We start from the raw sequence: 18,937 nt of genomic DNA, 5'->3' as shown, positions 1-18,937 counted from the left end.
TTGCTTTGTTTTATTATTTAGTCCATTAAAGACCTGTAGGTCGCATCGTTACGTAATGCGTGCAAAACCGAAAGCCGTTGTTTTTATTTCTCGAGTTTGATAATTACTAAATAGCACAGCTCTTAACGCATATCTTCAACCTATATCACAAGCTATATAAATTCATTGTTTACTATAGTGTTAATTTTTATTCTACACTTTCGATGGAAGTAAAATTTTTCAGGCTCTGACAGACAATTTAGATGATTTTGGGGAAAGGAAAATTTAGCAAAAATATTATTTGAAGCACTTTTTGAATGGACGGTACTGTTATTGCTGAAGCTGAATTTATGTGCGTTAAAAAAAATATTCATCAAAAACTAATGAGAATCTCAGCAATGTTTCCTAGAGCAGCGCATCATCACCACGCTGTCAGTGTAAGAGCTGAATGCAGACCTCAAAGATTCTACTGCAGTGTTAGTATGTCAAGGAACCCACATGTTTGGTAGCATTAGAATTTGTAGAGTGTCCTTATCAGTGAGATTGATAACATTAGAACAGCACTGTTGTTTTGGAGATTTGCTTCTGTATGGATAATTGAATACATGCCTTTGTTGCTTCTCTGGATCACATGGTCATTAGCCATTGGAAATAACATGTGTCTGTTTGTAGTTTATGGAGGTGTTTTTATATTTAATTATTGTATTATTGTTTACTTAACAAGACAAAAAACTAAGTTTATTTTTCTTATTTCAGTTTGCTCCGCTAAATTTTAACTTACCACCTTACTATAGCTACAGTTGCTAGTTAGTCTGTCACTATACCTACAGTTGCTTGTTAGTCTGTCACTATACCTACAGTTGCTTGTTAATCTGTCATTATAGCTACAGTTGCTAGTTAGTCTGTCACTATACCTACAGTTGCTAGTTAGTGTTTCACTATACCTATAGTTGCTAGTTAGTCTGTCACTATACCTACAGTTGCTAGTTAGTTTGTCATTATACCTACAGTTACTAGTTAGTTTGTCACTATACCTACAGTTGGTAGTTAGTGTTTCACAATACCTATAGTTGCTAGTTAGTCTGTCACTATACCTACAGTTGCTAGTTAGTCTGTCACTATACCTATAGTTGTTAGTTAGTCTGTCACTATACCTACACTTGCTAGTTAGTTTGTTACCATACCTACAGTTGGGCATTGGGCTTTGGACTTTACTCTTTGGCCAAAAGCCAATGCCCAAACGGTTTATTAAATTATTCATTAGATGTTTAGTTGTTTTAGTGAGGCCATCCATTACTAGCTGCATGATATAAGTTTAGAAATCGTCTCCTTTTAATTTCACAAGCCAATAAAGAGCAAGAATTCCTAGCCAGCCATAGTTCATCATACTTGGTTAAACCTTTGTCTAGACTAGTATTCTAATGCTAGTCAAAGTTCTTGGCTATTTGCCCTTTCTTCTAGAACATTCTTCTTTCAACTAGTCTGAGCTTTTTAATGATAGATAGAAAGTTGCTCATCTCGCTTGAAATTTTTCCGGTTTAGAAAACTCAATAGCATTTTTGGGTGACAACATAAATGCAGTAGAGCATTTATGAAATAACAGAAGAAGCTTTGCATCACACTTCTTATGGCGTCAATGTAGTATTTGGAAAACCTGCCCTTAACATTAGAGAGAATTTTTAAAATAGGCCAAGACTGTGCAGCGGTCAAGTATTTTAATTTCAGTATATGAAAGAGCAAGTTTAGTAGAAGATAAACAATTTTCGTTGCAAGCTGAAAGAGCAAGTCATACTAAAGATATTGTGAACCTAATATTGTGTTTGAGTTTGGATGTTTTAGCTCATCCCAATGGCCATGGCTCCTGAGAATGTTCGCAGAGAAACTGAGAAAAGTTTGAAGAGGCTGAGAACAAGCTACATTGACCTCTACCTCATTCATTTTCCTGTGTCATTCTCGGTTAGTATTTGAAGGGTAGAAATATAACAGTTTAAGTGAAGTTATGCTGGTTGATGGTAATAAATATGCTAAATATTGTAGCTGTACAACATCTAGTCATTAGTCTTATTTGAGCTGGCAAATTTAGAGTAGTATCACCTAGATCACAACTTTATGACATAAACTAAACCTCACAAGTAGTTTATTTTATTGGTTATTGTTGGAACCTTGACAAGTGAAGTGAAGGAAGGAAAAGAATTTGTTTGTCATTCTTGGATAAACAGCTGGGATAAAACTGGACTGCTGCCTGAAGCCTTTTGAATAGCTATTAGTCATGATTGGTTGATAAAGATGGGGGTAAATGATAAAACAGATGCTTTGCCAAAACTTGTTTACTGTGAAACTAGAACTATTGCCTCATAGTATGAATATGGTTTTGAGGAAGACAGTGACAGAGTAAAGCCTGGTTTCTATATACGTCGCAAAGCACTGGCGACAGCAACGCAGGCTATTAGCGGTGAAATGGGAACATATGCGCTGGGTAACGCCGAGGACCGCTGGTTGTTGCTAGCAGCAACGCAAGAGTTTAGCGCTATTCAAAATTCGCGAAGAGCCGCAGGCTAAACCTTCCCAAAATGCACTGTACAGGTGAAGGTCAACATTATCAAACCGGTATGGCGAGCGAACATTTTATGTGATTATGCGATTATGTTTAGCGATGCTGCTTATATGTGAACAGAAGTTGCTGAGCCTAGTGTCGCGAGCGTTTTGCTGCGCAAGTTACCGCCAGAGTCTCGCAATCGATATGGGAACCAGGCTTTAGTCAAACACAAATTAAGACAAAAGCTGTCGATGTACTGAGACGCATGTATGTACAAAAACTTGAGCAGAATGCAGCTTGAGATATACAGTGTGAGCGAGTGAGAGATACAAAATGACTGACTGGTGCAGTGAAAGATAGGCTGGCTGGTAAACTGATGATAGGTAAAAATGAAAGCCGGTCATTAGGCTAAAATATAAACATAGAGACATAAAAAAAGTTATAGAGTGACTGAAATTTATTGTACTGCAACATTGTTTCATATATTTTACCTTAAAATTAAAATCACTGCTTTAAATCTGAGCAAGCCACACTCATCAGGTGCTAAAACCGTCTTAGCACCATAGCATCAAACCTTCTTAGCACCTCAGATGGTTTGCCAAGATTTAAAGCTGTGCCTTTATTTTTGTTGTAAACCGTACAGAACAATGTTGTAGCGTAATTAAATATTAGTCACTCTTATTTTATTCTAGCACCTTGTTAAATTGAGCACTTTATACGTGAAGTCACCAAAAGTATACTAGTTTAGACTGAGAGACATAGATAGACAAAATACCTGATAAACTAAGCAGCAGATTGGTGGATGAAGTAAACGAAAAACTAACGGACAGTCTAAGAATGAAGAATTAGCCTAAGAGATAGATTGATAATATACATACATACCCTTTGTACGTAGTTATGTAAAAGGAGGTTTATGTTATAGAAGCCACTACTGTAGTGTCACATACACATGGATAATGGAGTTGTTATCAGGTCCAAACTTGTGTTTTTTATATTCTGCAGAATGAGGATTTGGATCAAGGGTATAAAGCGCCAAAATACAGTGATGGCACAATAAAGACAACATTTATTGATCCGCTAGACACTTGGAGGGTAAGTTACGGTCCACTTATGCGGTTTAAGCTTTTCTCATGAATTTAATTCAATCTCAGGTCAAAACTGTATTTAGGTCCTCTCATATTTCATAGAACCAACTTTGGGCCATGTCATGCATTTCAATCTCTTAGAATCTTTCAAATTAATCTTAAATAACTACAAAACACATTTTTTGGTTGCGACTAATTTATTCCAAAGGTAACTAACTGATTATAACAAATGCTTTAATATAAAAAACAAGATATCATCAATTAAAAAGTCTGCTTTGTTTATAAGTGTTTACCTTGGTGAAAATGTTACTGGTTTTGTTTTGCACAAACTGTAAGCAAATCACTCAAGCCAAGTTTGTGTTTGCGATCGAGAATATATTTTTTATGTTCTCTGTAATATATAATACAATTACAGATAAGTCGGTAATATATATTACAGGCTTATCTGTAATATACATTACAGCTATGTTATAATACATAATATATTATGTTATCATCTGTAGATATAATGAAATAGTTTAAATACATGTACGTATATGATGTTGATCATTTCTAGAAATGTTGCCTCATTTTGCTCAAGATGAAAAAAAAATATGTCTGGTCAACAGGAAATGGAAAAGCTCGTGGATGATGGCCTCGTGAAAGCTATCGGAGTCTCAAACTTTAACAAAGAGCAGCTTGAAAGATTTCACACTGAGGCGAGAATAAAGCCAGTGAATCATCAGGTTTGTCTATATAGCTCTTATAAGAGACTAGTTGAATGCCCGACATTAGCTATATAGCTAACTATCGATATAAACTATATAGCTATATATAGTTTATATCGATCTTATAAAAGAAGCTGGTTTCCAACAAACAGATGTTCATTGCTCATTTTATGCCTCATGAATTACAGAAAAGTAGGTTTTAGTAAAAATCATAACTTGTTTAGAAATAGTTAGCACTTCTAGCTTGACGAACTTTGACCTCTGTTTTTCTGAAGGATTACAAGTTAATGGTTGACAAACTCGAACACCTGCCAGGGAAGTGACTAACCCTCCCTCCCGTATAGCTACATGATTTTAAAGCCGAGGCTTTTTCTCTTTCTTCATTTCATCATTTATTTTGTTGGCCTTGACTCGGCACTTTATGGTCAAAGACAAATTTAAAACTGATAATGTTTACGGATTTGATTGAAAAAAATAATTGTGCGTGCCAAGATGGCTCACCCCTGTCTTTATGAACTATTTAGTGTAAAAGGATTTACCAAAAACCAAACTATAAATTTTTGTTCAATGTTGGTTTCCGACTGACTTTAGTTATATCTGGACCTGGTTATACTGCCTATTATACCCTAACCCAATTTTTGGATGGTTTAAATTTTTTCAGATAGTTTGGAAAATATGTGCACCGACCAAACAAAATGTGAACTCCACAGTTACTGCAGGTTAAAACAAAATAAACAACTGTTACAGTATGTATTTTAATGATCAACAATGCTTATACTTGCTACTTTGCCATGATTGACTTAGTGATTGCTACCACGGTTTGTTCCCCTTTTTAAAATGAACAAGAATCAGTCACACATTTGTTGTTTGCTATATGATATCATTGTTATGTTGGTGCTTAGTAATGATACAATTTCACTTCAACTAAATAGTTTATTATGTACAGAACTACAAAAAGGGTGATTATGCTTTCCATGTTCTAGCATAAGTGGTCAAAATTGAGCTCTATTTACTACCTACCACACGAATCAACTCTGACTTATTCTAGATTGAGGTTCACGCATGGCTGCCTCAGTATGACTTGGTCGAGTTTTGCCAAACTAGAGGAATCACAGTAACTGCATACGCACCGATTGGCTCCCCTGGAAAACCTGCGTGAGTAGAGTTTAGTATTAAGGTCTGTGCTGCTTGAGAAGTTGTCCTACTTCACCATCGTGATGAGAGATATTATGAATGCATATGTTTGTAAAAGTTGGCTTTTGGTAGAGCTTCACGCAGCATGTATTACAGAGTAGTGGTGATGGCATTCCCATTATCAATGCTAATTTGATATGGCATTCTGTGAATGTTGCTAATTGGGAAGTTGTCCTACTTCTATACATCTAGATGGGAAATACTAAACGTCCATTTGTGTTTAACAGTTGGTTTTTAATAGAGGTACACCATACAAGTAAAACAGAGTAGTGGTGATGCCATTGACCTTATCTGTTAGGTTGATCCAGCATTGTAATGATTGTGCTTTCTTGAGAAGTTGTCCTCTTTTACTATCTTGATAAAGGGATACTCGAAGTTTATGTGTTTTTAACAGCTAGATTCTAATAGAAGTACACCATATATGTATCACAGAGTACTGATGACACTCATATAATTCGATATAACATTGTGTGAATGTTGCTAATTGGGAAGTCGTTTTACTTCAACATCGTGATGGAGGGTACCAGCAGTGCATGTGCTCTTAACAGTGAGCTGTCGACAGATCCATCTTATATGAAAATTTTTTTATGATTATTGATCTTTGTAAACTTTGCATTGACAAAGGGTTCAGCCACAGTAAACCTTGTATGCCATACCTCTGTTTCTACTGTTTTGCATTTTATACAGTAGAAGCTAGTAAGTACTCTGGCAATCCCATGGGCCGTTAGTGATCATCAGATGTAATAACTATACACACAACAATTCTGTAATGTCACAAGGTGGTTTATTGGCGTAGTTGTTACATTGATGATCTATCAGGCCAAACGTTGCAAATTAGAGTCTCAAATGGTGCAATCTTTTGTCCAACTTCCAATCGTAGCTTCATACCTCATATTATGGCAAAGATTCGACCGATTCTAGTTTTCCTTTCGCTAGGTTAAAGAAAGGCAGACTAGCTTTTGACTACAGCTGATTGGCTGTTCTTGCCATAACCTATGCTGATAGAAATCCTGTTGAAATTCTCACTTTTCTAGGGAGGTAAACTTTGGTCCAGTCGTCGAACCTTTGCTCGATGAGCCCCTGCTTAAAGAAATAGCGGATAAACATGGCAAAACACCTTCACAGATTCTCCTTCGCAACCTTGTGCAGAGAGATCTTGTTGTTGTACCCAAGAGTGTCACTCCCAGTCGAATGAAGCAAAACCTAGAGGTGAATATCAAAACATAATGTATGGTTTGAACTTTTTTAACTTTATTAATTATTAAAGACTATCATGCTGGCAGCCCAGAAAGAGATCATCATGTGTAATAAGTATGTGCATAATTATGCGCATTACATGACTAGGTGGCTGATTTGTGCGGTGGTTATTGCGTCAGTGTGTGGAGCTGAATATCTGAGTTCAATTACTGTGTGATACATTTTTTTAATGCTCGAAGCGTGGCTATGGACGGAAATGGCTTTTATTTTAGTACATATATTAAAAGTTATAATCTCTCAGTGACAAATTACTTAATTTGTACCTGCAAACAACTTGTAAGTCGCAAGATGTAACTGCTACAATCGAGTTGGTTTATTACCAGAAACTTAAGTTTGATGTATTAACACGCATAGCATTTCAAGGAACGAAACAGAATTTCCTTTCTTAAAAGCTATGTAGGTGGTATTTGAGTAGTCAATTGACAAATTTTCCTCTGTCTAAAATATGGCATCAATCCTTATTTTAAGACATCTTAAGCTTTCATCTGTAATGTATTGATAATAGAAAAGGATTTAGGAATGAAGCAACTTGATTAAGAGAGCTTTGCCACCACTGTCAGTAAATTTTAGTTGATGTTATACTAGCAAGGATTTTTCTAGACAGGCTAATTGCATCATTTTTCTAATTATAGATTTTTGACTTTGAGTTGACTGACGAGGAAATGGAGATGATCAAAGGATTGAATCGGGAGCTAAGGCTATTCACCTTTAGTTTCGTTGGAAAGCCTAAGTAAGGGTTTGATTATGAAACTGATTGTAAGCAACAGAATATCAGTGACAAGCTCCAAAGAGTTTTTGAAGTTGCTTTTCCTTTGACAGCATATGACTGTGTGTAGTTGTCTCCTCTAAATCAGTGTTAATTATAACAGCTGTCATCTTCAAAGGCATTTGTTTTAGTATGTTCTTGAAACATGAGCTAAATTAGTTTATTCAACAGAGCTGGTTTTTATATGGTAATTGAAAAGGTTGGAGTTTTCTGCTCAGCCAAGGTTCACGCATACAAATAGTGAAAAACAGCTAGGCAGATTTTAGCTAAAACATAACTCATTGAAAACTGTAAGACTGCGAAAGCTAAACAAACTTGAATCACAATAATATTCAAAATAGTTTTAATACCTTTTTAATATTTTTAAATGTTTTAAAATGGTTTTTCAATTTTTCATAGTTTTACAAACAGTATTATCTTTGTGATTTATTGATCTATTTGTCCATTGGTCAATACTCGAGTTTAACAACGACAGTGCCACTGAATTAGCTGATTAAGTAAAGATTAACAAAGTTTTAAATTCATTTGTAGTTATTCTTATTATCTTATGATTTCAGCATGAGTCATCCATACTTTCCATGGCCAGAACTGAAAGATTAGTTGGATGTAACTCAAGTCTGGCCATCTTAATGTCTGCCAACACTCCATGCCTTCAGAGTCAGCACCTTTGAAACTGCATAACTACCATTTACTTATTAATTGACTAGACTGAAACATCTATGTTCTGCTTTTACCAGAGCCGCTTTCAAATGACTTTTTTATGACTCAAATCAAATCGAGTTATATCCGGCAAACTACAAATCAAATAAAATCCCTACCCTTGTCAGCAGATTCGAAGAAAAGCAAATCAAATCGAATCAGCCCAATAATGAATTCAAATCCTGAATCATTTGAGAATGATTTGAAATACTCTTTCAAATTGTTCGCTCAATTATTGCATAGTATGATCAATCTACAGTGTAGCTGTAGCGGCGTAGCCTGTACTCCTATCCATAGGACCTGAACCAGGAGGAAAGGATAGGGGGTTTGCCCCCTGTCTGTTTTGGGTTCTATGGATAGGAATAGTATAGCTGTATCTCTGTACCATTATATGTATTATGTGTTGGACAGGAAGTAATTCAATGGACATTAACTGACTCATAGATGAGGTCAATGTTTACATGAGCCACAAGTCATCAATGTGGTTTCTTGACCTTACTTGAACCCAGGTTAATCTGTTATTGTCAAACTATTGTTTTTACATCCTATGTGTATATATATTCTGGTAGAATTGCAAATAAATCAGTTAGTCAGCATATACCTGAGAAGATATTTCCAACAGGTTATGGGCCCAGTCATAGTGGCTTATTAAATTTACTACTTTACTATTTATTACTGAACTGCATCAAGCATGGCGACTGGTGAAGAAAAGTTAAGTTTGGACAAGCTGACAAGGAACAATTACAGCACATGGAAGTTTAAACTAAGACACCTGCTGATAGCTAAGGAGCTATGGGAATTAGTGGATGGGTCTGCTGAAGAACCGACAGAAGCAACAGCCAAAGCAACCTTTGTGAAAAAGACTAATCAGGCTATGTCGCTGATGGTGCTCTCGGTAAGCGATGATCTGCTATACTTAATCACTACCTGTAATAAGCCAAAAGAAGTGTGGGACACCCTACAAAAACATTTTGTGCGGGATACTTTAGCAAACAAGCTATTCCTCAAAAAACAATACTTTCGAGCGTTAATGAAAGAGCGCTCCTCTGTGGAGCAGCATTTAAAGTTTATGAAAGAATTAACTGATAAGCTTGCAGCAGTAAATGCTGTAATATCTAAAGAAGATCAGATCGTGACTCTACTGGGAAGTCTTCCAGAAAACTTTTCCACACTAGTGACAGCACTGGAGGCTAGAGTGGATACTGGCCTTTCAATGGGGCATGTACAACAGGCAATACTAAATGAAGCATAACGTCAGGACGAAAAATCATTTGGAAACTCAAGGTTGTCATTACCAGACTCTGCCAATCTTGCCAACAAGGGAAGGCAACTCAAAAACAAACGGCAGAACCACGACAGGAAGTGCTACAGATGTGGGAGTTTATATCATCTGAGATCGGACTGCCCAGAACTGAAATTGAACGTTGGTGGTTACGCTCATCGACAAAAACACGTTGCAAAGCACGCTGCAGGTGATCGAGCTGAAAGCAGCTCTGACTTAGCATTCACCATACAAAACACTAACGCTACTGACAATAAGACATGCAAATGGCTCATCGACTCTGGAGCCACGAGTCACATGACATTTAACAGGAGTATATTCAAAGAGTTTACCGAGTTCGGAAAGCCTCGGAAGGTAAGCCTTAGAGACGGCCATCAGCTGGATGCAGTCGGCATTGGTAAGGTGGAGGTTTACACCGCGGTAAGTCGTACTAAGTCTAAACCAAATACTATGCATGATGTACTCCTTATCCCTGCAATGAAAGTGAGCCTGTTCTCCGTGCATTCAGCAGCATCTCATGGTGTTATCGTGCAATTCGGCCACTCTCGCTGTTGGCTGAAGAACAAGAGTGGCAAGGTCAGAGCCACCAGAACTTTGATTGACAAACTCTATTATTTAGACACATGTTTAAATAAAGAACATGCTTCTGTAGTTTCAGAGTTATGGCATCAACGCTTAGGGCATGCAAGTGCATCTGTCATGGCAAATGCTAGGGACTTAGTGACAGGAGCTGATTTGTCTACTGTCAAAATTGATGTGTGTGAACCCAGTATTTTGGGAAAAATGTCTAGGAAATCTTTTCCTAAAGATGGTGTTGTTAAGTCTAGTAGGTGACTAGAAATAGTACATACTGATGTGTGTAGCCCGATGAAAACAAAATCCATCGGTGGTAGCCAGTATTTTGTTTCTTTTATTGACGATTATACTAGACATGCTTTCCTCTATTTCATGCGTGAAAAATCTGAGGTACTTTCTAAGTTCAAGATTTTCAGGCTTTTGCTAGCAATCAGGCTGGCCAGAGTATCAAGATTTTACGTAGTGATAATGGTGGTGAATATATTGGAAAAGACTTTGAAAACTATCTCTCGTCTTGTGGCATTCTGCATCAGCTTACTGTGCGGTACTCGGCTGAGCAAAATGGGGTAGCGGAGCGCTATAACCGAACTGTGTGTGAATCTGCTAGGGCTATGGTAGCGCAAGCGAGACTGCCGAAGCGTTTCTGGGCAGAGGCCATCGCTAATGCTGCTTATATTAAAAATAGATTACCCACTAAGGCTACTAGTAAAACTCCTTATGAGCTGTGGTGCAAGCGCAGGCCTGACATTAGTCATCTTAGGGTGTTTGGATGTGCCGCGTTTGCCCATATTCCAAATCAGCTAAGAAGCAAACTTGATGTCAAAGCTGAGCACATGATCTGTATTGGATATAGTGTCAGAAGCAAGGGGTATAGGCTGTACAACCCCACAACTGACACAGTAGTGGTGCGTCGCGACATTGTGTTTGACGAGTCAAAGTTAGGGTTGCCCAGGCAAACTGATCTATCTGATCAACCACAGTCATGTGATGTCGATGCAAGCCCAGACCCAATTGAAAATTGCACTGAAAATCCAACGAGCAATCCGCGTCGTTCTACTCGTGTTCACAAGCCACCTGTGAGATTTGGTATTGATGAGTACACAAGTGCTTGTGCTGATTATGTAGCTCTGAAAGCATGTGACATAACTGAACCCCACAGTTATTCCGAAGCTATCTCAGGTTCTCAGTCTAAGGAATGGCAGGCAGCTGCTGATGCTGAGTATAAGTCATTAATTCAAAATGAAACCTGGGATTTGGTGGAGCTACCAAAAGGGCGTAAAGTGATAGACTGTAAATGGGTTTTTAAGATAAAATATGATAGTGAAGGCAGGGTAGACAGGTTTAAGGGTAGAGTAGTGGCTAAGGGTTTTGAGCAAAAGTATGGCATCGACTATGAGGAAACTTTTGCCCCGGTGGTCAATTTTCCTTCTCTACGAGCACTGATTTCACATGCTGCCTCCCACAACATGCTCATACACCAAATGGATGTTGTTACCGCTTTCCTTAATGGCAGACTTGAGGAAGAAATATACATGAAGCAACCGGAAGGGTTTGGTCAAAAGGGCTCTGAAAAATTGGTATGTAAGTTACGGAAAAGCATATACGGGTTGAAACAAGCACCTAGGTGCTGGAATGCAGTTTTAGATGAGTTTTCAAAACAGCAGGGCTTTTGTCAGTCAGGTGGAGATCAGTGTGTATACATCAGAGCGCATGATGTTGAGAAAACTATAATTGCCGTGTATGTCGATGACTTGGTTATTGCAAGCAGTTCTGAATCCGAAATGTGTGCAGTCAAAGAGTCCCTGGCTGCTAGATTTAAAATGAAAGACATGGGAAGTCTGCAGTATGTACTAGGTATCAATGTTGTGCAAAATCAAAATGCTGTATGCCTGAATCAAGTAACATACATTGAGCAAATCTTGAAGAGATTTGGGATGGAAGCTTGTAAACCGGTAGCTACACCAGCAGCAGTAGATGTTAGGCTAGTTAAGGACGATGGAAGCAAGCCAGTCGATCAAACTCTATATCAATCCATGATAGGCAGTTTGTTGTACTTAGCTGTCGCATCCCGGCCTGACATATCATATTCAGTGGGAGCACTTTCAAAGTACAATAGCTGCCCAACAGAGACACACCTCACAGCTACTAAACGTGTATTTCGCTATTTGAAGGGTACAAGCAACTTCACGCTTAGGTATTCCAGACTGAGGCCTGAGGTAGTAGGATATTGTGATGCTAGTTGGGGGGACAATGAAGATAGACATTCAACCAGTGGAGTTGTGTTTACCTGCGCAGATAGCCCCATAGTTTGGCTAAGCAAGCGTCAGTCGACTGTTGCGCTATCGACTGCGGAATCAGAATATATTGCGTTGTTTTCAGCGACAAAAGAAGCTGTGTGGCTTAGACAACTGTTTTCTGATTTTGGGATGAAGCAATCAAATCCCACTACAATCAATATTGATAATGTTGGGGCAGCAGCAATCGCGAAAAACGGTAAAAGCAGTAAAAACATCAAGCACATGGAAATTAAGTACCATTACGTTCGAGAGATGGTAGCAAAGAAAGTTGTTGCAACAGCCTATTGCCCAACAGAGGTTATGTTGGCTGACCTACTAACAAAGCCATTGCCACGGCAACGATTTGAAGCTCTGCGCTCTAAGCTTGGTATCGTGTGCGGTACATCAGCTGTGTAGGATGCCACAAGTTAGGAATTAATAAAAGAGTAATTACTTTTTGTATGCATAAACACTTGATACTTCGACAACAGATTTAATGTAATAAAAGGTGTGAGGAGGAAAATCATGCTAGAAGTAGGGAAAGCATGTACTTAGGTCAAATTTCTGTTTATGTATCATTATATACTTGTATTACTCATGGAAATCTTTTTCTTTTTGTGTGATGATTATGTACAGAATATTGTATTAAAATTTGTGCTTGTTTTATCTTTATGACCATATGAATTAAGTGGGAGTGTTGGACAGGAAGTAATTCAATGGACATTAACTGACTCATAGATGAGGTCAATGTTTACATGAGCCACAAGTCATCAATGTGGTTTCTTGACCTTACTTGAACCCAGGTTAATCTGTTATTGTCAAACTATTGTTTTTACATCCTATGTGTATATATATTCTGGTAGAATTGCAAATAAATCAGTTAGTCAGCATATACCTGAAAAGATATTTCCAACATTATGTGTGCTAAAATCCTCACTAGATATGGTTTTGTTCTTTGTTCTACGAAGTATATTAAAACATTATTGCAGAGCACATCATATCATTGGCTGGATACATCAATGAATGAGTGGAGGGTTATGGAACAGTCTATGGTCATGGCTGTGACTGCTTTTATTGAAGCTTTTAAGCAAGAATGTACAAATGTAAAAAAAAAACTTTAGATACTTGTTTAAAGTTACAAAATATAAGATACAAATATAAGATAAAACTTGAAAATATTGGCAAGTGAAACACAGTTACTGAGGCTTGAACTTGAAGGAAACGAAACTAAGCATTGAGCCTATAGTCAGCAGTTACATAATATTAACACATTTACTTAAATACACTTGTTGAATTTTAGAAAAACTAGCTTGCGCAAGTTTTCAGATGTCAAGGAGCTCCTGTGTGGCCTCATGATGAAGCCACTTTTACTAAAAACCAGTTCTATGGGAGCTGATGAAGCTGGTACTGAAAGGACCTTCAGCGCCAGCTTTCTAAGCCTCAGTAACTGTGTCTCACCTTGCCAATAGCTTAGAGTGTTACAAGAAGATCTGCTTTTTGCCATATACTTTTCAATCACTTGATTTACTGAATCCAGGTTACTTGTACTAGCTAAAGGTGCTCTATTCAAAAAATCAGCAAACATATCTTCATTAACACATGTTTGTATTTGCTGAGTGCATGTGACTTCCTCTTTCTGTACATCGTCCTTTTTAATCGAAATCCCGTTTTAAGTATTATACTTCACTTAGTAAGTAAGTGACTGTGTATAAAATATTATTAATCATATTATTATACATATAATATAATTAATTATATAATAAAGTATAGATAAATGGTAATGTTAAAACTATGTATAATATATAAATATTACATTTATTATACTTACTTAGATAGAATATTATTGTTATGCTATTCGTTTATAATTTAAAATAATAAATTAAATCAAAATGTTATTTAATATTATTCTAATAAATTTGATATAACAAATAAAATTTTAATTTATTTTATTAATTAAATCCCACCCAATTATAATATAATGCATATTTATATTCATGAACATTGTCATTACTGTGAATATTGAATGTGTCAGCGGCATGGAATACTATTGTATAGAATATTATGTATTATAATACTATATTCATTCATTCATGCCATAGGCACAGCACAAGTAATTTTTACTTTGACTAGTGATTGTGAGGTTAGAGTGGGATAGTCACAATCAATTACTAGCAATCAAATAATTGACATCAAAGTATTCAATGCCAGCACCACAACTACAAACATGCCTTTTCCACAACTTACCAGAGCTGCTCATGTTGATTTCTTTTACACACACGACACGCGGTCCGTTTCTTTTTTCTGTAGAGGGACACACACGCGTGGTTGCTTAGCCTCGGTACCGATGGTGCCCATTTCTTGCCAAAGTTTGGGCTAACTTCGCAAATGTCGTAAAAATGTTTCGATCGGTTACAGAAGACAAGGCTATCAATAGCGATGTGATTTTAATTATTTTTCAAATCAAGTCTTCAAATCAGTCCGAAACTTCAAATCAAGTCAAGTTACTTCCAAAACTTTTCAAATCAAATCAAATCATCATTTGTGTCAAATCAGTACAAAATGATTTGCTTCAAATATTCAAATATGCAAATCACCATGATTTGAGAGCAGCTCTGGCTTTTACCTATTACTTTGTTAACAAATATCTGCATTTTTAGTCATTCCATAACTAACACTAAGTCATATTAAAAACTAAATAGCTTGTGGTTCCGTGACATTTGGATGCAAGTATGCAAACTTAATATATTATAAATTCAGGGCCACAGGTTAGCATGTTCATGCTTCCAAACTAAACTATCAGAATTATACTAGCTGAATGCTCAGCATTGCACAGATGATAAAATAATTACCCGGTAAGCTAGTAGTCTAAATCATTATTATAATATTAGCCGAGGAAACCAGCTTGACACGTGTAATGACGCTCCGCGTAACCTCAAGCTAACCAATAGCATTTTTGCAAGCGTTGCATGCAATAACTATACACACATGCATGTAATAACTACTACTAGTAACTACATGTAATAACTACTACTAATAACTACTATGCATGTAATAACTATACACACAATTATTCTGTAATGTCACGAGGTGGTTTATTGGCATGGTTGTTACAATGTTGATCTACCAGGCCAAAGGTTGCAAGTGTGAATCTCATATGGTGCAATCTTTTTTCCAACTTTCAATCGTGGCTTCAGACCTCTTATTATGGCAAAGATTCGAGCGATTCTAGTTTTCAGTTAAAAAAAGGCAGACTAGCTTTTTTGAATCACTTGTCTGCAGCTGATTGGCTGTTTTTACCATAACCTATGCTGATAGAAATCCTGCTGAAGTTCTCACGTTTCTAGGGAGGTAAACGTTGGTCCAATCGTCGAACCTTTACTCGATGAGCCCTTGCTTAAAGAAATAGCGGACAAACATGGCAAAACACCCTCACAAGTTCTCCTTCGCAACCTTGTGCAGAGGGATCTTCTTGTTGTACCCAAGAGTGTCACTCCCCGTCGAATGAAGCAAAACCTAGAGGTGAATATCAAAAAATCTATGTACCCTAGGACAAGGACAACGAATAAGGCACAACGGACAGGGACAATGGAAAAGGACAACGGACAGGGACAACGGACAGGGACAACGGACAGGGACAACGGACAAAGACAACGGACAAAGACAACGGACAAAGACAACGAACAGGGACAACGGACAAGGACAACGGACAAGGACAATGGACAGGGACAACGGACAAAGACAACGGACAAAGACAACGGACAGGGACAACAGACAAGGACAACGGACAAGGACAATGGACAGGGACAACGGACAGGAACAACGGACAGGGACAACGGACAAGGACAACGGACAAGGACAATGGACAGGGACAACGGACAGGGACAACAGACAGGGACAACGGACAGGGACAACGGACAAGGACAATGGACAGGGACAACGGACAGGGACAACGGACAAGGACAACGGACAGGGACAACGGACAAGGGCAATGGACAGGGACAACGGACATGGACAATGGACAGGGACAACGGACAGGGACAACGGACAAGGACAACGGACAAGGACAACGGACAAGGACAACGGACAAGGACAATGGACAGAGACAACAGACAGGGACAACGGACAAGGACAACGGACAGGGACAACGGACAAGGACAATGGACAGGGACAACGGACAGGGACAACGGACAGGGACAACGGACAGGGACAACGGACAGGGACAACGGACAGGGACAACGGACAAGGACAATGGACAGGGACAACGGACAGGGACAACGGACAGGGACAACGAACAAGGGCAATGGACAGGGACAACGGACATGGACAATGGACAGGGACAACGGACAGGGACAACGGACAAGGACAACGGACAAGGACAACGGACAAGGACAATGGACAGGGACAACAGACAGGGACAACGGACAAGGACAACGGACAGGGACAACGGACAGGGACAACGGACAAGGACAATGGACAGGGACAACGGACAGGGACAACGGACAGGGACAACGGACAAGGGCAATGGACAGGGACAACGGACATGGACAATGGACAGGGACAACGGACAGGGACAACGGACAAGGACAACGGACAAGGACAACGGACAAGGACAATGGACAGGGACAACAGACAGGGACAACGGACAAGGACAACGGACAGGGACAACGGACAAGGACAATGGACAGGGACAACGGACAGGGACAACGGACAAGGACAATGGACAGGGACAACGGACATGGACAATGGACAGGGACAATGGACAGGGACAACGGACAAGGACAACGGACAAGGACAACGGACAAGGACAATGGACAGGGACAACAGACAGGGACAACGGACAAGGACAACGGACAGGGACAACGGACAAGGACAATGGACAGGGACAACGGACAGGGACAACGGACAGGGACAACGGACAGGGACAACGGACAAGGACAATGGACAGGGACAACGGACAGGGACAACGGACAGGGACAACGGACAAGGGCAATGGACAGGGACAACGGACATGGACAATGGACAGGGACAACGGACAGGGACAACGGACAAGGACAACGGACAAGGACAACGGACAAGGACAACGGACAAGGACAACGGACAAGGACAATGGACAGGGACAACAGACAGGGACAACGGACAAGGACAACGGACAGGGACAACGGACAAGGACAATGGACAGGGACAACGGACAGGGACAACGGACAAGGACAATGGACAGGGACAACGGACATGGACAATGGACAGGGACAATGGACAGGGACAACGGACAAGGACAACGGACAAGGACAACGGACAAGGACAATGGACAGGGACAACAGACAGGGACAACGGACAAGGACAACGGACAGGGACAACGGACAAGGACAATGGACAGGGACAACGGACAGGGACAACGGACAGGGACAACGGACAGGGACAACGGACAAGGACAATGGACAGGGACAACGGACAGGGACAACGGACAGGGACAACGGACAAGGGCAATGGACAGGGACAACGGACATGGACAATGGACAGGGACAACGGACAGGGACAACGGACAAGGACAACGGACAAGGACAACGGACAAGGACAATGGACAGGGACAACAGACAGGGACAACGGACAAGGACAACGGACAGGGACAACGGACAAGGACAATGGACAGGGACAACGGACAGGGACAACGGACAGGGACAACGGACAGGGACAACGGACAAGGACAATGGACAGGGACAACGGACAGGGACAACGGACAGGGACAACGGACAAGGGCAATGGACAGGGACAACGGACATGGACAATGGACAGGGACAACGGACAGGGACAACGGACAAGGACAACGGACAAGGACAACGGACAAGGACAATGGACAGGGACAACAGACAGGGACAACGGACAAGGACAACGGACAGGGACAACGGACAAGGACAATGGACAGGGACAACGGACAGGGACAACGGACAGGGACAACGGACAGGGACAACGGACAAGGACAATGGACAGGGACAACGGACAGGGACAACGGACAGGGACAACGGACAGGGACAACCCACATGGCCCTAAGACATGGCAAGGACAACGTAGCGGATTAGCTCACTGGTCCGCTGATCCAGAGGTTCTGAGTTCAAAACCTCTGTGAGGCGGATTTTTCATACCTAAAACTTTATCATAAAAACTGGACAAATGACTGGCAGACAAACACAGAAATTTACATACATTATATATAGATTTATTAATTTAATTTAAATTTTATTTAATTTTATTAATTTAATCAAAAATTTATATATAGATAACCCTAGAATTTCAACCCTGGAATGCTATAACATGCTTACTTTACCAACTGAAGTTCTAATATACTCAGGAGTTATCGTTTCATTTTTGCACTCCGCTAACTCAAGCTATGAAAATCACTCTGTAGAGAACAAGGATCTTAAAATGAAGCAACTAGCAAGCCATTAAGTTCGGCATCGACAGATCAAATTATAAATTGAATTGTTGCATATAATATACAGATATATTGAGTAGCATATCAATCAGAAACCACCAGTAATGGAGTCACTACTTTAATAAATAGTCATTTTGATATAAAATAAATGTA

General features: G+C 39.4%; 1 protein-coding gene across 1 annotated transcript in view; it reads left to right on the top strand.

The window, feature by feature from the left end:
* Positions 1 to 8,811, top strand: part of LOC137387315 (aldo-keto reductase family 1 member A1-A-like) — a 32,917-nt gene extending 24,106 nt beyond the window's left edge. Inside the window, exons 3-9 of the mRNA XM_068073695.1 lie at positions 1,819 to 1,935; positions 3,518 to 3,607; positions 4,209 to 4,325; positions 5,356 to 5,462; positions 6,536 to 6,710; positions 7,391 to 7,488; positions 8,082 to 8,811. Coding sequence (XP_067929796.1) covers positions 1,819 to 1,935; positions 3,518 to 3,607; positions 4,209 to 4,325; positions 5,356 to 5,462; positions 6,536 to 6,710; positions 7,391 to 7,488; positions 8,082 to 8,124 — 747 coding nt within the window. The 3' untranslated portion in view covers positions 8,125 to 8,811. The remainder of the gene's footprint in view (positions 1 to 1,818; positions 1,936 to 3,517; positions 3,608 to 4,208; positions 4,326 to 5,355; positions 5,463 to 6,535; positions 6,711 to 7,390; positions 7,489 to 8,081) is intronic.
* The last annotated feature ends 10,126 nt before the right edge of the window (positions 8,812 to 18,937 follow it).

The sequence above is a fragment of the Watersipora subatra genome, chromosome 2 (assembly GCF_963576615.1).
Source record: "Watersipora subatra chromosome 2, tzWatSuba1.1, whole genome shotgun sequence".
NCBI classification, from domain to species: Eukaryota; Metazoa; Bryozoa; class Gymnolaemata; order Cheilostomatida; family Watersiporidae; genus Watersipora; species Watersipora subatra.
The sequence above is the reverse complement of the archived record's forward strand: the minus strand, read 5'-3'. Positions and strand labels throughout refer to the sequence as shown.